This window comes from Opisthocomus hoazin, chromosome 30 (assembly GCF_030867145.1).
Source record: "Opisthocomus hoazin isolate bOpiHoa1 chromosome 30, bOpiHoa1.hap1, whole genome shotgun sequence".
NCBI classification, from domain to species: Eukaryota; Metazoa; Chordata; class Aves; order Opisthocomiformes; family Opisthocomidae; genus Opisthocomus; species Opisthocomus hoazin.
Window position 1 is genome coordinate 1419469 of NC_134443.1, and position 21690 is coordinate 1441158.

At 56.6% G+C, this 21690-nt stretch overlaps 1 protein-coding gene across 1 annotated transcript; it reads left to right on the plus strand.

Moving 5' to 3' along the window:
* Nucleotides 1-7154: 7154 nt before the first annotated feature.
* MEX3A (mex-3 RNA binding family member A) lies at nucleotides 7155-20470 on the plus strand. Its single transcript, XM_075445352.1, has 2 exons — nucleotides 7155-7620; nucleotides 19365-20470. Exons 1-2 carry the CDS (start codon nucleotides 7155-7157, stop codon nucleotides 20468-20470), a joined length of 1572 nt encoding a protein of 523 aa, XP_075301467.1.
* Nucleotides 20471-21690: the final 1220 nt, after the last annotated feature.

Sequence of the window (21690 nt, forward strand, 5' to 3'; positions counted from 1 at the left end):
CACTGGGGACGGTGCGATGCCCACGAGCCGATCCGCACACGCGCTAGCACAGCCACGCCGGGATTTCCAGGCCGGTGCAGATTCAGAAATATCAGACAAGCGGCCAAAACCCTAACATCCCCCTGGACAAAATTTAGAAGAGGACGTGTCCAAGGAAACCTATGGTCATCCTGATGTTCTGTAAACTGAAATAAGGAATTAGCTGCTTGCAGAAGCTGGGATTCCAATGGGAGGAAAAAATATTCCTCAGAAAACAAACTACACGTACAGGCAGCAGGAAGAAGGTGAGAGCATGACGCTGAAACCAACCCCCCTTTCAATCGCAGCCCTAAAATCATCCAGATTTCAAGCTGAAGGAATTTCTTCAACAACCTTAGGACAGTTTGGCCAAAAAAAACCTCACGACCAGAAGTCCGAAACCTCCACGCTTACAATCCCGCTCAAGCCTGCAAATCGCTCAGCCCCAGCAGCCCCAGCGCCAGACTGTCCCTGTAGCTTAGTGCTCCATCTGCAGCCAATATGCCGAGCTCTTAACAAAATTGAGGGCTTTTTAAATCTGGTCTCCCGAGCCTGATCCCATGGACCTGGACTCACCAAAACCAATGGACTTCGAGAAGCTTTGGATCAAAGCTTTGCGGTAATTTACTTATCTCATAGAAGAGCTTAATTAACAAATGTTTGCAAAGCACTTTAGGATCCCCACATGGAAAGCAAGATACCTCGTGCTATCGGTCCCGTCTACAAAGCAAAGAGGTTTAAAATCCCTGCGCAGCAAAGGAATTGCGAGGACAGTTGCAGCCGCAGACGGGCCTGCAGCGATGCACCCTTGGGTGGATCAGCCGCCGCGGAGGGCGGATTAATTTCTGCACCCCGTGCCGCAGGACATGGCCAGCGCGCGGGGCTGCCGGGTGAGATCGTGGGCTCAAAGCTCCACGCAGCCGCGGGGTGTGAGGGATCCGCTCCAGCTTTCGAGCGGCGGGGATGCTCCCGGTTCGCATGCGGCTGAGCAGTCACTGAAACGAGCTGCCCAGGGGTGGGGAGATGAGGCCTCGCAGCTCCCGCAGCGATGTTACCCCAGCTCCAGTCTGACGCGAGATGAAAATGAGGAAAAAGTGTGGGAAAAGCCTAAAAAAGGTGTCCTGGTGAGCAGCAGCATTTTTGCCTGCCTGCTGCCCGTACCGCCCTTGGATCTTCATAGCAGCCTGTGGGAACGGGGATGCTCACCCAGCACTGGAGCTTTCCTAGCAGCCGCCGTCGCACAAACACCTCTTTCCCCCAGACTCGGGTAGTTTCAGGGGGAAGAGGGATGCAGCACTGGGAAGTGCCAAACTTTGCTTTGCATCGAGGACACAAACGAACCTGGAAAGTTTCTTTCCCGTCTCCGCTCTCAAAGACGAATGTAAGTTGCCGTTTTGCCTAAGGACAGTCTGCTGGCACCACCTCAGTCAGTGTCAGCTTTATTCTTGCCTTCCACAGGGCTTTCTGTTACCAGCCGTGGTGCCCGGACTCCCCTCCCCGACGGCTCTGGCATCGACAGCAGTAGCAGTTTGCCGTTTCTTCCTTTTCTTTGATCATTCTGCAACCTATTGCCTAGGAAAGGGGTGAGGAGCACGTGACGCTGCCATATGATCCCAACCTCTCTGCTTGGCCGAGTCTGCCGTCATCCCTGGTTTTAATTAATACTTTTTGTCCCTGACAGTAATTCAGGGATGTGGATTAAAAAAACCCACATTTGGAAATACCAACTTCTTAACTCGAAACACTGTATTTCTGCCAAAACCATGGTAGGGACGCTTGCAGAGTGGCTGTAGCCGTGTACCGTCTACACCCGCAGCAAACTGAGTAGTTTGCAATCCAACAACACTACCTGGAACCGAAAAATAACCTTTTACTCCCACGTCCGGGGAGCTGCAAACATTCAAGCCTCCGACAGCCCCGTGATACGAGCCCCAGTGATCTCTTCCAGCTCATCAAGTCAATTCAAGCCACCTGGCAGTGCTAACTTTAACCTGAATTACTGCTGAAATACTGCTTCCCCAGAGGGCGACGACGCCAGACGGTAGGTAAGATCATTCCTAAGCAGTTGCTATCACCGTCAGGAGGATCAAAGTCTTGGTTGGAGCCCAGCTACGCCCCCAAAATATTGTACGCACTGCGAAACGTTGCTATCGGGGACCCATCAGGATTAGTCATTGCCCGGGTTGCCAATTCCCGCAGTTTTTCGATGAGCATTCATGTTTGCCCGAAATTCCCAGCTCCGTGAGTCATGTGAATCCGCGCGAGTAGGAATTTTCATTTTTTAAACTTTCTAGACCTTGTGGCCGTGCAGAAAAGCAAGGTGATGTAACCCGAGTGAAATCTGAAAGCCCCGGGAGAAGGCAACTGAAAAGAAACCCCACATGCCTGATTTTTGCGGAGTCACGCAAACTTTTTAGTGAGTTTTATCCTTTCTGGGCCTGATCTGTGCCGTTTGAAAGCTTAGAGCTGGAGCTCTGCAGTTCTGTCTTTTTTTTCCCCTCTTTTTTTTTGCCTTTCACTTTATGATTTCAAGGGCCACTTTCTTCTCCTGAAAGCTCCAGGACAGAACCTAAAATGGAGGCTGGAAGCAAAACTGCGTCCCTAAAACGACGTGATACCTACAGACCAGGCATCTTCACTGGCTTCACGAATGAGATCCGGCTTTGACAGATGAAAACGTTGCTGTGTAATTTACAGGACAAAATCCAACGGTTCCCAGCAACACCACAACATACCGTACGCACACGTGTCCGTGCGCGTGGATGCACGCGTGAACACCCGCCCACGGCGTGAACACACCTGCACACAGACCTAGGCGCGCACAAAACACTTCACACAAGAAGACATTTGCAGTTTATGCACATATTTCAAGTAAACGCTCACCGCTTGCACGCTCGCTTTACGTGTTTGCATTTTGCACACGCGCGCTCGTTACACACACGCTTACACGGATACGTGCCCGTTACACACATGCTTACACGGATACGTGCCCGTTACACACACACTTACATGGATACATGCCCGTTACACACATGCTTACACGGATACATGCCTGTTACACACACGCTTACACGGATTCATGCCCGTTACACACACGCTTACACGGATACGTGCCTGTTACACACACGCTTACACGGATACGTGCCTGTTACACACACACTTACACGGATACATGCCTGTAACACACATGCTTACATGGATACGCGCCTGTTACACACATGCTTACACGGATACGTGCCCGTTACACACGCACTTACACGGATACGTGCCCGTTACACACACACTTACACGGATACATGCCCATTACACACACACTTACATGGATACGTGCCCGTTACACACACACTTACACGGATACATGCCCATTACACACACACTTACACAGATACGTGCCCGTAACACACACGCTTACACGGATACGTGCCCGTTACACACACACTTACACGGATACGTGCCCGTTACACACACACTTACACGGATACATGCGATCTTGCTACACGGTTTTAAGCGTGCGAGTGAGCCCCAGTCAGCAGCGCGTGCACGAGTACCAGGCAGCGTGTACGCGAACACCCACATGGATTAAATGCACGAATTTTTGTCCGTGTAGCCTCCATGTGGCATGCGGGACTGAGCGTGTCCGTGTTAAACACGACGCGTGTCCATGGGCACATAGAGCCCCTCGCCATCGTGTCACGATACAGACGCCACCTCTTAGATGAAGGAAAAATCTCCCAAACTGCCAGAGTTTCGCAAGTCACATCACCACGGAAAGGTTAACAAAAAAAAAAAGATGAGTAATTCAAGACACCGTTCAACGATCATGCCCAACCTGAGCCACACGAAACGCAGCAGCGGGAGGTGGGTTCTCCTGTTCGCAGATATAATTTTTTTTGTTTTTTGAACACTTACAACCGAAGCACCGCAACCTTGAGCCCCGCAGCTGCTCTGCCCCAGGTCCTGGAGCTGAGGGAACCTGCCACCACCAGCCCTGCCGGCCGCTGTCCCAGCATCTCCCTCACTTCTTCGCTGCGGGTCGGGAAACCTGGATGCCAAACCAAAGCGAAAGCAAAATTCCCATTCCCAAAGTGCCTGGGCAAACTTGCAGGGAAAGCTACAGCAACACCTTACCGTCTGAGTCAGTGGATGAGACATTTCCTTGTGCTGGGTGCCCCATCTGCTTAGTTCATCTGCAAGCTGAGATCTTCTGCTTGTAGACCCAGAAAGGGGCGGGGGGGGGAGAGAGAAACCTTGCTTGCGAGGATCTGCGAGCCAGAGAGAGGAAATCATACAAAATACAGCGGGGGGGGGTTGAAAATTCCTGCCTCGGCGACAAGGCATCAGTGCCACCCCCCCTCCACCCCGCTCTGTCCCCAGCCGTCGCCGCAGCCGTCGCCGCTGCCAGAGCTGCAGCGCGATGTGGCTCGGTGGGAGCCTCGCGTCTCTCCGCATTGTCTCTCTCCAGTGTAAGCTCATGCAAGCTCATTTCATGGGAGACATCTGGTTTGATTCAAAGGGAAGAAAGGGGAAGAGGGGAGAAACGAGCGCTCGCGCACACACGCGCAGCCCGGCCTTGCTGGCGCGGAGCTGGAAAGCTATTTTCAATGCTTCGCTCTGCGCTAAATCGCGCCTCATTTCAAGGAGAAAAGCTGGCCGAGGGAGCAGGGCTGTCCCATGGCTCTCCCCCAGCGTCCCCAGTTTGCAGAGGGGGCTTTGCTGGGGCAGGGAGCCAAGGGCGGGGAGCCTGGAGCCACCGCAAGGCCTTGGGGACCCGGGGGGTTGCCCCTTCTCCCCTCTTTCCGGCGCTGCTGGACAGGCGGTTTCGGCCCTCAAATCCTCGTGATTTTGGTTGGGGGTCTCCCCATCACCCGACTGCAGCCCCCACGTTTGGGGGGGACCCAGCACCTCTTCGAAAGCCGTGTCCCCCTCCGCGCCAGGATGAAGCCCGTGAGCTACCTGTCCACAGGAGGTGGGCTCAGCCCTTTGGGACCTGCCCCATCACACCCAGACCCCTTCTCCCCACCCTTCACCCCACCGACCCCGGTGCTGCCGGCAGCCCATGGCCCAAGCAGTTCCACCCCGAGGTGTCCCTGCCCAGCCACCGCTTCTCCCAAAGGTCCCCGCTATCCCAGAGGATCTCTAGGCTCCCAACTCTTGACCTCTCCACCCTCATGAGTGGGCAGTGGCAGCTCCCCAGACCCACCCACGTTGATGTGGCGTGCATTGACGGGTCCCCACTCAGCCCCCACTCCACCCGTGACCCCTCCGTGCTGGGTGCATGTGGTGGGTCCCCATGCAGACCCCTTCCACCCGTGACCCCTCCGTGCTGGGTGCATGTGGTGGGCCCCCATGCAGACCCCTTCCACCCATGACCCCTCCGTGCTGGGTGCATGTGGTGGGCCCCCATGCAGACCCCTTCCACCCGTGACCCCTCCGTGCTGGGTGCACGTGGTGGGTCCCCATGCAGACCCCTTCCACCCGTGACCCCTCCGTGCTGGGTGCACGTGGTGGGTCCCCACACAGACCCCTTCCACCCACGGCTCCTCTGCGCCAGAGTGGATGCTGTCGGGTCCCCACACACTCCTCCTCCACTCCACGCCTGGGGTGCGCACGGTGAGTACCCCTGCAGCCCCCTCCACTCATGGCACAGTGGGTCCCCCCGCAGCCCCCTCCTCCCTTGGCATAGCAGGTGTCCCTGCAGCCCCCTCCACCCACCGCATGGCGGGTCCCCACAAGTCCCCTCCACCCGTGACACAGCGGGTCTCCCTGCAGTCCCCTCCGCGTGTTCGTTGCATGGTGGGCCCTCATGCAGCCCCCTCCAGCCATGTCACAGCAGGTCCCCACGCAGCCCCCTTCACCTATCGCGTGGTGGGTCCTCATGCAGCCTCTTCCACCCATTGCATGGTGGATCCCCCCGCAACCTCCCCCACCAACATCACAGCAGGTCCCCATGCAGCCCCCTCCACCCATCACACGATAGGTCCCCATGTGGCCCCCTCCACCCAGGTCACTCTGGGACCCCTGCACTCCCCTCCACCCGTGGTACAATGGGTCCCCCCACAACCCCCTCCACCCACATCACTGTGGGTCACCCTGCACCCACTGCACGGCGGGTCCCCACGCAGCCCCCTCCACCCAGGTCACTGTGGATCTCCCCGCAGCCCCCCGCACCCATCGCATGGCGGGTCCCCCCGCAGCGACCTCCACCCACATCACTGTGGGTACCCCTGCACCCATTGCATGGCAGGTCCCCCCGCAGCCCCCCGCACCCATTGCACGGTGGGTCCCCCCGCAGCCCCCCGCACCCAGGTCACTGTGGATCCCTCACACGCATCGCATGGCGGTTCCCCCTGCAGCCCCCTGCACCCAGGTCACTGTGGATTTCCCCGCAGCCCCCCGCACCCATTGCATGACGGGTCCCCACACAGCCCCCTCCACCCACGCCATTCTGGGTCCCCCCGCAGACCCCACATACATTGCATGACGGGTCCCCCTGCAGCCCCCTCCACCCACATCACTGAGGGTCCCCCCGCAGCCCCCTGCACCCGTTACATAGCAGGTCCCCCCGCAGCCCCCTCCACCCAGGTCACCGTGGGTGCCCGCGCACCCCCGCACGGCTGGTCCCCGCGCACCCCCCGCTCCCCACGGCCCGCTGCCGGGGGGGGTGGGGGTGCGGGGCGGCGGGGACTACATCCCCCAGCAGGCCGCGGGCCGGGGCAGCCTCCCGCTGCGCCCAGCCGCCTTCAAACAAAAGAGTTTTCCCCCCGCGGGGCTCCGCGCCGCCCCGCGCCCCGCGGCCCCCGCACAGCCCCGCCGGCGGCTGCGAGCCGGGGGCGGAGGCGGCGGCGGGGGGACCCCGGCGGGCTGGAAGTGCCTGGGCGAGGAGCTCGGGTTACAGAGAGAAAGGGGCTTGGCCAGGCGGAGGGGAGGTGGGCGGAGGGTCCTTTTCTCTCTCTGTTTCTCTCCCTCTGCCTTTTTTTTTTTTTTTCTTCTTTTTTTTTTTTTTTCCCTTCTCCCTCCCGAGCTCTTTGTGTCCCCCCCCCCCCTCCCCAACTCCCCTCCTCTCGCTCTCACACCCCCCCCCCCCCCCTCCCCAACCAACCACCACCACCCAACCCCCTCTCAAGTCTTTGTTAGCCATGCCTAGCCTGGTAGTACCAGGGATAATGGAAAGGAACGGGGGTTTCGGCGATTTAGGCTGTTTCGGTGGGAGCGGCAAAGACAGAGCGCTGCTGGAGGATGACCGGGCGCTGCAGCTCGCCCTGGACCAGCTCTGCCTGCTGGGGCTAGGCGAGCCTTCCTCCTCCTCCTCCTCCTCCGCCGTGGTGCTGGTGGAGGACAGCAACAACAACAACAATAACCCGCCGCCGCCTCCGCCGCAGCAGCCCCCGCCGCCGCCGCCGCCGCCGCAGCAGCCGCCGCCGCCGCCTCCTCCTCCTCCGCCGGCCCCGAAGGGCTCCTCGGCTCCCAGCGCCGGGGCGCCGGAGCCCAAGTTGTGCGCTCTGTACAAGGAGGCCGAGCTGAGGCTGAAGAGCAGCTCCAACACCACCGAGTGCGTCCCGGTGCCCAGCTCCGAGCACGTGGCCGAGATCGTGGGACGGCAAGGTGAGAGACGGGGGGTCCCCCCCCCCCATACCCCACCCCCGGTCACCGGTGTGTCCCCCCCACGCCGGGTCCCCCCCTGCCTCGGGAAACTTCCCCCCCCCTCCACCGCATCCCCGCCACCGGGAGGGCTGGGGACCGCCCCGCCAACTTCCCCCGCCGCTCCCATTGTTCGGGACCGGGACCGGGCGACCCGGCTCAGCCCCCCCCTCCCCCCCGGGGACAAAGCGGAGGGGGCAGCGCGGGGCTGCGGGCGGGTCGGTGGTCTCGGGGGGGGGGGGGGGGGGGCTTTTTCTTTTGGCGGGGGGGGATCTATCGGAATGCCCGCGTGGGCTTGGCCGGCTGTCCGCACCGGAGCCCGCAGCCCGTCGCTGAGGAACCTGGCGGTTCCTGAACCGCGCTCTGCGCCTTTAAAGAAAAAAAATTATAAAAAAGGAAAAAAAAAAAAATCAAGAAAAGGAAAAAAAAGAGAATAAAATAAAGCGAGGGGAGGAAGCGGGAGAGCCGGGCTGGCTGCCGGTCGGGCTCGGCGCGGCGGGGAGAAAAATCCCCTTTGTTGGGTTCGGCGGGGCGAGGGGGTGTGGTTGTGGCGGGGCTGCCGGCGGGCCCAGCGCGGCTGCGGGCGGCGGCGGCGGGGAGCGGGGCGGCTGCGGGCAGCGGGCGGGCGGCGGGACCCCGCAGCGGGCACCCGGCCGTCCCGCGTGGGCCCCACGCACGCCCCCGCCGCGCGGGTGCTTTTGTTCTCCTGACGGCTCCGTTCGGAGCGAGGTGGGGTGGAGGAGGGCTTTAAAAAAGAAAAAAATTATATATATATATATATATATATACAGACACCACACCCACTCTTAAGTCACCCCTCGCCCACCCCCACCGCTCCGCGCTCCCGAGTGGGGGGCGAGGGGGGGGTCCGCCGAGCCGCCCCTTGGCACTGCGGGCTTGGAGCGTGGGGCTGGCGAGAGAAGTTTTGTGTCGCTTCGAGAGGCAAAAAAAAATAAAATAAATAATAACAGTGTGGCTAAGGGGGCTTTCTTGCTTGCTTGCTTTTTTTGCTTTCTTTTCTTTTCTTTCTTTTTTCTTTCTTTGCTTGCTTTTTTCTTTGCTTGCTTTTTTCTTTCTTTGCTTTCTCTTTCTTTCTTTGCTTTCTCTCTCTTTCTTTCTTTCTTTCTTTCTTTCTTTCTTTCTTTCTTTCTTTCTTTCTTTCTTTCTTCCTTTCTTCCTTTCTTCCTTTCTTTCCTTTCTTTCTGTCTTTCCTTTCTTTTTCTTTCTTTTTTTCCCTTTCTTTCTTTTTCTTTCTTTTTTTTCCTTTCTTTCTCTTTTTTTCTTTCTTTCTCTAAGCGAGTAACTTGACGCTGTGGAAGTGTGACGGGCACAGACTGCGGCTCCCAATCCAGATGCTTCCTCTCGGGTTGGGAATTGAACTGGCCTGAGCAGGGGGGGGTTTGCAGTTTGACATGGGGGGGGGGGGTGGCTCCTCGGGCCCAGTGCTCCCAGTAGGGCATGTGCAGAGGCTGAGGTGGGCAAGGGGAAGCCGCGGGGCTGCGAATGGCTGGTGCATCGCTACGCTGGAGCGTGCTGTGGGAACAATAGGGCCTCTCGGGTGGCTCGGCTCTCTCCCACCAGCCAAGCTCGGGAGCACGCCGAAGGCCAGTCCCCATGCTGGGATGGAGAGCAGGCAGGAGGCTGGGGGGGTCCCGGCCTCCCCCGAAACTGAGGGCGGCTGCAGCGGGGCGAACGGCTCTTGCTCTGGCTTCCCCGCGGCGCTGGGATGGTGGCCCCCGCGCCGGGGAGCGGGGACGCAGGGGCTGGCAAGGGGGGTGAGGGCATGGCCGAGAATATCCCCCCCCCCCCCCCAAGGCTTGATCCTCCCCACGATGCTTTTACACCGTCGCCAGCTGAGTGAGCGCGGCCAGAAACGGCGCGGCTTTGCACCAACTCTGCGCCGGCGGGGGCAAGGCCGCGGAGAATCAGGCCCCCTTTGTTTAATAAAGTTCGAAAAGAGAGCGGAATCGAGGGGAAACGTTAGGCGATGCGGGAGGTGCTGGGTGATTTTCTTGCTGGCTCTCACTGCTGCCCCAAACTCCCGAGAAGGGGGTGTGTTTCGCTGTGCTCGGTGCGCAGCGGCGTGGCCGGAGCGATGGAGGGGAGGAACGTGGAGACCTGGATTTTTTCCACCATTTTTAGTGTGTGTGTGCACGCGTGAGGGCTTTCCCACATCTGGGAAACTGGGAGATGTCAGTGGGCCAGAGCCCCGGCGCGGTGGGCTCGGCAGCGCTCCGTCGGTTGTGGGGTCAGAGGGTGTAAGCTGTGCCCCTTCACAGGCGCGGGTGGGCCGGATCCTGCGCTGGCAGGGACCAAGGTCGCTTCAGCAGAGTCCCCGCGGCCGCAGCTCTTGACTCCAGCAGAGATTGTGGCCTACGCTGATTATTCTTAAAGGCTTACAGGGATGTCTCCTGGGTGTTGTTTTTGTGTCAAAGGCTGGATGGTGAGGGTCTGCTCTTCGGTGGAGCGGGGTGCGGGGCACCCTGGGGACCAAATCCTGCGCTCTGATGGGTGCCTGACCGGGAGTCCCCAGGGGAAGCCAGAAACTGCAGGTTGTCACCCCCTTGGTAATACTGCTCATGGGGCTGGTGGTTTTCTGGAGAAATGAGTGGTTTTGGGGTGCTGGTGAGTAGGGTGATGAGCATCTTGGAAAAGAGAGGGGGTGGGAAAGTAATAGTAAAATAAAAATGATTTCAGGGCTTTAATTGGTAGCAGGGTTGAGTTTTTTCTTTAACTTAAGATTTTCTGATCTGCCAAACCACACTGTTCCTTCGTGTCCTTTTAAAATAGTATCTACCATCTTTGAAAGTGCACCGTAGTGACGTGTGTGTGTGCAGGAGGCCTGGGTGTGGGCACAGGGACCCTTTGACGTGCACCTGGCAGTGGGTTTCCACCTGCCGTGAGACTGCCCTTTGCTTTGCCGGAAGAGTAAAGGCACTCGACTATCAATGAAGCTCAAGCCCCATATATTTTTATCGGAATGTTTGTGAAGTGTGATTTGCCAAGGGCGGAAAGGGTGGCTTCGCTTCGAACGAGAGAGATGCTGCAGGGCTAAACCTGTGCTTGGCAGCTCCCTGCTTTCCCCGGGAACTGTTAACGTGCCCTCGCGGAGCCAATCGCGTGCTGGAAACCGCGCTCGAGTTTGCGGTGGTGCCGGTTTGTGCGCTGAATTCGAGCAGCGCTTCTTCAGCGGCGCGACCGCTAGCCGGGTGGGACGGGAGACTCGCTGGGACCAGATCGCAGACTGCTGAGAGGGGGACTTTGCAGGAATTGGCCGGACAGGAGCCGAGAGCTGCTCCTCCAGCGTGATGCCCCGGGGTCCGCGGTGGAGAGCTGGGTGGCTGGTGGGATGTGTCAAGGACGGCTTTGCGAATTCCAGGAGAGGAAACTGGAAAAGGAAGGATGAGGGGATAAAGTCATGACAATCCCTGTGACTGACGTTTATGACCTCTTCCACTCTGCCACTGGCCATGGCTGGCAATGACTTCCCTTCTTCCCTGGCTGGAAGTGGAGCCATGACCTCTATGTGTGCCCTCATGGTGCTGCGAGGGCGAGGAGCAGGGCTGTCTCTGCCTGTGTCGTGGCTCCTGCAGATCGTTCCCTCCTTCCCTTGGCGTGTGGCAAGAGCGTGAGCTCCAACTGTGCTGAGCTTGGGTGGCTGGACCTCCTGGCATGTGCTGGGGTGTGCACGGTGCTCCCCGGGTCTGGAGCCGGTCTGGGCCTGCGCGGTGCATCGGGGTGCTTGGTGGCTCTTGTGTTTTGCCTGCCGACTCTTGTTGTGGGCATCTTCCCCGCAACACCCTTTCCGGGACTGCACGTGTTCTCAGAGCTACGCAGATAAATTTGCCAGGGTGTAAAGACAAAGCACTGAAGGGGTTTGCGGGTGGTTTTTAAGGAGATGGTGGGGCACCAAGGGAGTGGCAAAGGAGAAGGTTCTTGCAACCCAAGGGTGTGGGTTGAGATGGGAGAGATGCTGGGAAGAGTGAAGAGTGTCCAACGGTGTCGTGCTTTGGCCGTTCAGGCTGTGAACTTAGAAAGGGGCAGAGATCCTCAGCCACCGAGATGTCCAGGTCCTTCCCTAGAAGTCACCCGAGGCAGGTGTAGATCAGCCTGAAGAAGACATGTGTCCGACTTTTCTGCCAGTGTTAAATCCGCTCCCACTGACAAACTGGGATGCTGTCAGTGGAGCCGGGGAAGAGGCTGCTGGGTTCTACGCGGGGCACGTTTAGGGCTGGATCTTCTAGTTAGGGAGACGTGGTCGTGGTTCTTTTGTGTGCCTGGTGTGTGCAGGCGTGGGGAGAAGGCAGTGGGTCAGTTTGGCTTCCTGCTGCGCGGAGCACAGCAGTGCAAGCCGCCCGCTCCCAGCGGGTACCTTCCCTCTAAGAGTATTTTTTGCTCTCATCATCAATAGTAGCATCCATTGTCACCTGTACCCAGAGACACTCTTTGATGAAGCATCCCCCAGCCTGCTCTAACTAGCCTGTTGTCAACAGGAATGAGATTATGTGAGAGGGGAGCTTAACATAAATTGCTCTTTCTTGGCAAGGTGAAGTCAAATAACAAGAGGCCCCACTAACCCCAGGTGATTGGGCTCTTTGTGTAGCTCCAAACATGCTCTAACGCTCCCAGCATTTAAAAATAGTCCAAGGAAGCCTTTTTCATTGAGGAAGTCTGATGATTGCAGCTCCCCCACCCACCATGTGGAGGTGGATGCACAGCATCCAAGAAGCAGCGAGGGGGTCGGATCCTGTTGGCTGCTTGCTTTGCGTAAATCTCGGAGCTGAAGCCACCCGGTCCGGCGGGGCCTGAAAACCAACCTGCTCACGCCGCTCGAGCAGCTCGAGATGGGCCTTAAAGGGAGGGAGAAATCGCAGTCGGTGTCAGGTTGTTAGAAAGTGTTAATGAGAATCCATCTGAATTTACACCAGGGAAAAGTGCGGAACGGGATCGACTTTGTGCGGTTTGAACTAGAGGTGGGAGGAGAAAATGGGTCTGGGAGAGAGACAAAGGGAATTTTCTAGGGACAAACGCGCGCTCCGCGCATCCGATCCGGCTGCTGGATGCCGCGCTGACCGAGTGAACCGCAGCGGCGGCCGGCCGGAATCTAGGGCAGCGGGGAAGCGTGCTGGCGTTGGGTGGGGGCCCTCGCCCCCCGTCCCTGCCTTTGTCTGGCAGCCCCTTCCTCGCCGGCTCGCCTTGCCCCGCTGTTGGCCGCGCGCCGTCCGGCTGCCGGCGCCCGCAGGATTGGGCCATGCGGGGGGCCGCGGTCACACCCACCCCGGTGTGATGCATCGCTGGCGGAGAGCGGCTGCTCGGGGCCGGGGGCTTCCAGCCCCAGTTCCCAACTTTCCTCCGCCGCACAACAAGGCGGCGATTGTCTGTGGCATCTGGGTTGTTGCTTTTGGGTCGCGGTGCTTTTTCTTTTTTGTTGGTTTTTTGTTTGTTTGTTTCTTTTTCCCCTTTTTTTTTTTAATAAACAACTTTCACCGCTACGTGAAAAAGCTTAAAATCGCTGCACTGAAACGAGGTGGTTGCTTATTTTCATGGCGTGGCGGTGGTTTTTTTTCCTTCCCCCTTCTTGTAAACACAACTTGCATCACCAGTACATTAAAACCTCAATGCAAAGGGATTTAGTTGTTTGTTTGTGGTCCTTTTTGTGTGCGTTTGTGTTTTTTTTTTTTGACACCACTTTCATCAGATTTTCAATGCAGCAAAATCTTACCCCACAGATATTCAGGAGGGTTTATTTGTGATGTTCTTTGTGTGCTTGTCTTTTAACATGGCTTTCATCTTAAATGGGAAAAGAATGCCCCACCTTACCAGAGATATTTGAGGGTTGTTTGTTTTATGGTCCTCTTTAATTTTATGACTATAACAGAAAAAAGACCAAGTCCTAATTTGCCCTTAGGCTCTTTTATACCGAGCCGGCAATGTCAGAATGTCCTAAGTGGGGTATTTACAGGTGTAATTTACACCAGTGCAGTGTAAAGGTGCCTTAGTATAAATGAGGAGAGGGCTAAAAACCTTTTGTTTGTAGAGATAATTTCATATCTGATGAAAACAAGAAATATAAGGGCCTGGAGTGACTTGGGTGGTGTGTTTTTTAAAAATAAAACCCAACCAAACAAAAAAGCCCCCACCTCTGGGCTAGATCCTGAGCTGTTTGCTGTAAGCTGGGACAGCACTTCTGATGCTTTCAGGGGAAGCCCACGCGTCTGGGCGTAAACTGGCACGTACTGGAGGTGCGCCAGTTTGTGCCAGATCAGACCCTCTAGACTGCATCCGTAGCAGTATGTAACCGTGCAGGATCTGGCCCTCCAGCAGCAGTGAGGAGAAGGTTGGCAGCGGGTTTAACTCTGAATTCACACCGAAGCAGGATACCCGATGGAAGGAGTCCACGGGCACGGCTGTGTTTTCCATTGCGCTGTCCTCCTGCTGGCATTTGCACCGTCCACGTCCAGTGCCCATCATCCCGTGCACTGCTCTGGCCTTCTCCTGCGGCCTCGGTGTAAGCCGCGGCGGGGTCCCGTGAACACACGTTGGTTTCACACCGTTCTGAGTGAGAAAAGATTTGGGATGGATTCGTGCAGAGAAAACGCCAGGCGGATTGGATGCAGCCTACACCCCTGTTGCCCTCGTGAGCAAGTGCCATAGCCGGATGGGTGGACCAAGCTCTTGAAGCCATCTCTGTTAGTTTTGATGGGCTTGTTTGCCCCTGATGCAGGGGCAAGCAGAGGGGAGAATGTGGCTGTGCATCCAAATCTCCCCCTCCCCAGTTTGGCAATGTCTAGACTCGATTTATTTATTTGTTTTTAGCCAGAGCTAGCTGCTCTGCGGATTAATTCCAGTTAGATAACTGGTCTGGGTGCCAGAAGCTCGACGGTCCTCAAGGGTTTGTTCCCGTGTGTTAACGTTTGTGGCTTGCTAGGGTAATTTGCAAACACGTTTACTTGGAGTCAATTGGCAATCAGTTCACTGAAGTTAAAAAGAAAAAAAGGAGGAGGGGGGGAATAATCATACAAGCCTCCTTTGCAAAATGCTTTGGGATCTGTGTTATTGGCAAAAAGCAGAAAAGGAGAAGCTAGGTAGTGGAAAGACAACAAGAAAGGGCTTAATTCTCTCCCTAATAGAACAATCTAACTGGCAGGAGTGTGCCAGGGATCAATTAGACGATGTCTGCCCACAGCCTTAAAGAGCAGAACACCACAGCAAAGTTATATATTACAATAGTTTCTGCAGGTCCTTTTCTCCTCTTAGTTTTATGTTTTGAACACCACCTACTAAGCAGTTCTCTCTCCTTTTAATAATCCACCGAGTGAAGCAGTTTGTTGCGTGTTGTTTTCAAATTTCGGTTACGCCCGAAGAAAACCTGTCATTAAAAGAACCCATACAGGCCAAAATGCGTTTGGAGAAAAGCACAGAGGACCGTGCTGCTCATCTGGGTGGGATGTAAAGGGCCGCATCCTGCTCTGGCCGTGCTCTGTCAGAGGCAGAGCGATGTCGAACAAGGCTCAGCCCCTGTTTAGTTGTGCGAAGCAAGGTCAGGGTTGGGGTTGAGACGGGCTGGGAGCGTTGGCACTGAGGGGGTAAAGCAGATTTAAGCCCAGCCTGATTTTAGCTGATGTAAATCAGCGCGGCTCTCTTGGAAGTTGATGGAGTTATCTGGATTTATGCTGCTGGTGGCTTGGCCTGTTGTCTGCACCGATTTAGAGCTGCTAGAGATCTGGGCCAGTGAACCTGCTGGGCTGCGGGTCTTGATGGAGTTGGTCTAATTTCCTGTGGGGTTATTTTCTCCCGTTTTTAAGCACAGGATCCCCCATCTGTCTGTCTCTGCAAAGCTGGCTTTCCTGTCTGCAGGCCTGCACGGAGACCCTCCCTCCTCCTCCCCCTGCTTCTCACACCATCGACTGCACCATGCGTCCTTTTGTCCGTTTCCAGATCCTCCCTCCCCCTCTCGCCACGCTCGCTCCTTGCCCGTCTCTCCCTTTTGCCGATGTGGGGTGTCTCGCCCCGATTCTCCTCCTCCCTCGGAGGGATCGCAGCGTGCCTCTCCCTCGATTTCCACCCCCTTTCCTCCATCCCTAACTCCCTCCCACCCTCTCCAGCTCGTGTAACTCGCTTACGTTTGCCCTCATTCATGTGTATTCCTTGCCACCGTTCCCTTCCATCTGTCCCCAGCATGGAGCCCCCGTCCTTTGTCGCTGCTCTGCTTGCCTGACCCTCCGTGTCGCCTCCTTGATTGTTCCCTGTGGTGCTGGGCTCAGATCCCTCTCCCCCTACATGCAGTCATTGTCCCGTGGCTTAGAAAAACGCCGAGCCCAGCCCTGACGAACGCCTACCTGAGGTCCTTTTGCAAAGGAGAGCGAGCCTTGGGCTCCTGGGCGGCAGGACGTGGGTCGCTGAGGAATTGGGCGAGCGCTGCTTCGGTCCGGGGTGATGCACAGGAGTCGTTCTCAGCGTGGATGCGTGTCGCCGACACCCCCTTTCTTTCCATGCGACACTCCGGTGATATCCCTGGGGAAATGGTGGCATCTCGGTTAATCTTCCTAAGATGGAATCTCCATCTTTGGAGCGAGCAGCATAGGAGCGGAGCAGGGAAATGTCTGCCAGGGATGGGGCAGGGAGAGCAGAGCCTGCCCTGGGGCTGCGGCAGGGCGCGGGTGACCCCTGAACGGCTTTATCCCGGCCCGCACAGGCTCCTGGGGGTGAACCTTTATTCGGTGGTTTTTGTCTGCGTGGTTTTATTCTACAGTTGTGTCATCCCCAGCACCATGAAGTCCTGTTCTTTGGGTTTCCTAAGTGCTAATAATACAACACAGTAGATGGCCATCGGTCCACATCAACTGTTTAGAAACTTTACGAAACAAAGCATTGCAAATGTACTTCAGGGTGCAGACTCAGCGGGGAGTAACATGTGAGCCGCGCCGGGCTTGGCAGGGGGTGGCTTTGGTTTGGATTTTGGGCATTTGCCCAGTTCCTCCTCTGGGTCAGATCTAGCATTTCCATTCCCCAGGAACATGAAATTAGTGGCTTAGAGATGGGTTTAGTGCGGCAGCATCGCAATGCTAAGTATTATAGGAAGTTTTTCAGCAACACAGAGCAAGAGACAGCTATTCTTCCCGTCCCACAAACGGGGGACTGAGCCTCAGAGAGCTGAAGGAGCTCTGAGGAGTTAAAAGTCACGTTGGGAGTCAACGGCGAAGTCGGGATTTACCGGCACGTGTCCTGCACCGACGCCAAGACCCCGTGACGGGCGGTGGGATTGCGAAGCTGTGCCGGGAGGTTTGGTGTTCGCGCGGTCTCCTGCAGCTCGGCGAGGCTGCGCCCCGGAGCCCCTGCGATGCTGCGAGATGCGAGCGTGACCCGTCAGGCTGAGCATGCTTTGTGCAGCCGGAACTATCGGTGGTACCGTGCGCGGCGCCTGCCGCCGCTGCGAGCGCCAGGAGTTATTCTTGTCAGCTGTAGCGGCACGAGGCTCTGTTTTTATCGCTGAAAGGTGCGGGGTTCGATTCTTGCTAATGATACGGTGGTGGTGGCATCGTTAGCGTTCCTGTAAATACCCCGATGTCACAAGTGTGTGTCTCGTGAGACGAGCTGCAGATAAGTGGCAGCACTGAGTGAGTGACAGCCCTGAGCTCCCAGCTGGGAGAGATGTTGTTATTTATTAGGATCTGTATAAATAATAGTGTTCCAGCCCACGAGCCAAGGAATCTTGCTTTCTTGGTTGCAGAATATCACAGAATATCACAGAATAGTAGGGGTTGGAAGGGACCTCTGTGGGTCATCTAGTCCAACCCCCCTGCTGAAGCAGGGTCACCCAGAGCAGGCTGCACAGGACCTTGTCCAGGCGGGTCTTGAATATCTCCAGAGAAGGAGACTCCACAACCTCCCTGGGCAGCCTGGGCCAGGGCTCCGTCACCCTCAGAGGGAAGAAGTTCTTCCTCGTGTTCAGACGGAACTTCCTGTGCCTCAGTTTGTGCCCATTGCCCCTTGTCCTGTCACTGGGCACCACTGAAAAGAGCTTGGTTGCAGGTTATCTTGTGTTAAAAGTGTGATGTTGGTGTAGTACGTTGAGGAAAACTCGCTGGTGTCGGATGGGCAGAGGAGAGGACAAGAGGTGGGCTCCGTCTGGGGAGAGGAGATGGGGTGGGGAGGAGGTGGGGGATCTCACAGGGGTTTCAGTGCCATTTCCTGATCCTTTTGTTCCATGAGCTCGGAGTCGGACACCTGAATCCTTGGGAAACCAGGGCAATGCGCTCGCCTTAGTCTGTCTGCGCTGGACGAAATGCGGTGCCCTGGAGAATCACATTTTTTAGTGCTTGGAGACCCGAGCTTAGAGCAAACCTCCCCGCAGTTCTGTGCGGCGACTTTTGGTGCCAGGCTTTGAAAATGCCTTCAGGCTCCGAGTAAGGCTTCTGGAGAGAGCGGTCAGAGGGACAGCAGCAGGGAGGGTTTCCAGAAGTGGTTTAGAAAACTTTGCCACAGTCTGTAAAAATATTTAGTTGCTTGATGGCATCCTAGCATCATCTAGGAACCTGGAGTCACACAGCTGGCTCTAAATCCCTCCAAAAACCAATTTGGAAGCCGAAACACGCTGAAAAGTCTCTTGCCTTTTTTGGAAAAGCAGAAAGAAGTTTTCCGAGCTGTAAGGAGCAGGGGGGAACAGGCTTGGTGGGCTCCAGGGAGGTGGGTACGGGGCAAGACGCAGCCCTTGGCTGGATGGGCTCCTCCCGGGCAGCCACCACCAGGCCCTCGCTGCGGCTCCTGGTGGGTGCCGGGAGCCGGACTGGGAGGGCAGCCCTGCCCCATTTCTTGCTGGTTGGATCCCAAAGCAAATACTGGCACCATGCTTACCCGCCATGTCTTCTGGCGGTGCCGACGTTCGGGGTCCTGCCATGTCTGAGGTGAGGAGCCCAAACTGCTGCATCTCTGTTCCCCCCCCACCCCCGACTTGGCCTCCCAAAAGTGACCTGAGTCAGACGAGATTCACCCCAAAAGCTCCACACGAGGGAAGAAGTCCCCGTGGAGGGCTCTGCTCTCTTCAGTTATGGCGGACGTCTCTCCCGTCGTGCTCCCCGTGAGTGGGCGCAGGGTGGGGAAGGGGCTCCACGTTGGCCACGCCTGGCCATGGACTCAGCATCCCCCTGCTTTCTGCTGTCGTCTCCAGCCTCTCACAGCCCCATGTGTCAGCCGAATCCTTCCCGTCCCGAAAGCCACTCTGAGGAGGGGGGAGCGAGGGCGGCCATCTTCTCTGAGGGCAGCATGGCGGGGCCTGGGCCTCAGCGGGGATGGGCTTCCTCGCAGGGACCCCTGCCCGTGGGGAGGGCTTGGATCCCCCCTCCCCCGGCTCCCTGGTGCTCGGGGGTGTGTGAAAAGGAGATCTCTGAGGGGGCGATTTCTGAGGGGGATTGTGTGGTGGGGGGCAGCACACAAAATGGCGGCGCCCGCCTGAGGATGAGGGAGCGGGGAGCTCCTGAGGGAGGAACCCTCCCGGGATGGTGAAGGGGAAGCCTTCCTCTGGGATTTCTCCTGCCAGGGTTAGGGGGGAAAGGGCCTTTCCCTCATTTTAGGTCCCCGGGCAGTGGCTGCTCCATGGTGCGGGGCCTGCTGAAAACATGGCGGCTCAGCCTGGTTCCCTGAGGAGAAGGGAGGGCGGCGAGACAGCCTCTCTAACCTCCCTGCCTTGTTTTCTCTCTCTCTTCCCCAAGGCTGCAAGATCAAAGCCCTGCGGGCAAAGACCAACACCTACATCAAGACTCCGGTGCGGGGTGAGGAGCCGGTCTTCATGGTGACGGGACGGCGGGAGGACGTGGCCATGGCCCGGCGGGAGATCATCTCCGCTGCCGAGCACTTCTCCATGATCAGGGCCTCCCGCAACAAGGCTGGCACCACTTTTGGCAGCGCTCCCACCTTGCCGGGGCAAGTCACCATCCGGGTGCGTGTGCCCTACCGCGTGGTGGGCTTGGTGGTGGGCCCCAAAGGAGCCACCATCAAACGGATCCAGCAGCAGACCAACACCTACATCATCACGCCCAGCCGGGACCGGGACCCCGTCTTCGAAATCACCGGCGCGCCGGGCAATGTCGAGCGAGCCCGGGAGGAGATCGAGACCCACATCGCGGTGAGGACGGGCAAGATCCTGGAGTACAACAACGAGAACGACTTCCTCTCCAGCAGCCCCGACTCCGGCATGGAGAACCGCTACTCGGAGGCCTGGCGGGTCCATACGCCGGCGCCGGGCTGCAAGCCGCTCTCCACCTTCCGCCAGAACAGCCTGGGGTGCATCGGCGACTGCTCCGTCGACCCCGTCTACGAGACCCCCCGGCTGAACGACCAAAACGACTTCAATTACGGTTACCTCTTCCCCAACTACGGCGTGAACAAGCAAGATCTGTATTACGGGGTGCCGGAGTCGGGTGCCCCGATGTGGGCTGGGCAGGAGAACACCAACCCCGTCTCGGTGCTCTTCTCGAAGCAGCAGCGGTCCAGCAGCACCGGCGCCATCCACCCGAATTCGCATCGCTCCCCGTCTTCTTCCATCCAAGAGCCCAATCTCTCCGGTCTCCCGAGGCGGTCGCAGGGGGAACCGCTCCAAGGGTTTTCCAAGCTGGGGACGACCGCCGCTGCCCGGACGTCTGTCTCCAGCAGCCGCGAGTGCATGGTGTGTTTCGAAAGCGAAGTAACGGCAGCTCTGGTGCCGTGCGGCCACAACCTCTTCTGCATGGAGTGTGCCGTGAGGATCTGTGAGAGGACTGATCCGGAGTGCCCGGTTTGCCACGCTGCAGCCACTCAGGCCATTAGAATATTTTCCTAAAGAGACAGAGCAGGGCATTGGGGTGGGGGGGTGGGGGTAGGAAGGGAGCGTGGGGGGGTCCAGGAAAGAAAAATGATGATGATGATGATAATAATAATAATGATAATAATAATAATAATAATAATGACATCTGAAGAACAAACAAATGAATGAAAGAATAAATTAATTTAAAGAAGAAGAAGAAGAAAAAAAAAGAAATTATTTTACAAGCAATGTATGTTATTTTTTAAAAAAAGAAGTGAATAATAAAATTAAAATGAATAGCAAAGCCAGAAATTTTGAAGGGCGAACGATGCTCCAGCCTGCAATGTCTTTTCTAAAAACAAGTACTCTGAACGCACACTCGGATCTCGCAAGCAAAGCGGTTTAGTTCAGTTTTTTTTGGTGGTGAGATTGGGACTTCTCTGCGTTGACCAAGCCAGGCCATCTCGATCGGACGGGGAAGGGAGCAGGGATGCGGGGAGGGCCCTGCCAGCCTTTCTTCTCCAGCCACGTTCAATCTGCATCTTGGTCTGAAGCCCCTACTCTCCTCCCCCCCAGGGATGTCAGCCCAACTGGGAGCTCGGAAAGAAATAAATAGAAAGAAAGGAAAACGGATGACGGGGATTTAGAAAAGCAAGAAAGAAACCATCAACCTCTGGGAACCTGTTAGAACGAGGGCACAACTGTATTACCTCAAAGATTTAAACAAAAAAAAAACCACAGCAGCTAAAGAACTTTTATTGTTTTCCTTTTTTTCTAAAAAAAACCAAACAAAAAACCACAAAAAAAAGAAAAGAAAATCGCAAAAAGAAGGTGAAGAAATAAAAATGGCGCCGGTGAAACTGAAGAAGGTTTGGAAGAACCTATTGGAATCACACTGGGCGATTCGCGTTTTATTTTATTATTCTGAGCCACCGTGGAGTCTGGAACTTTGTTCTTTTTTCCTTATCCGAGCAGGGATTTGTTCATCAGACGAATCAGGAGTCACTAACAGGGTATTTCAAAAGCCGTCCTGAGTTCCCATCCGTGGGGGGAGTGTCTCGACTTCCGCCTTTCCGTAGGTCGCTCTTCATCCTTTTTTCCAAGTGATGCCAGCTGCAGCTACACACCACACGCATGCACCTAACGCTGTATGTGTTTTTCTTTTCGTAAAAAAAATATATCTATCGCACCAAAACCTAAGAAAGACGATCTTGCAATACAGGCAATGAGCCCACACGAAACCAACATGCATCCCA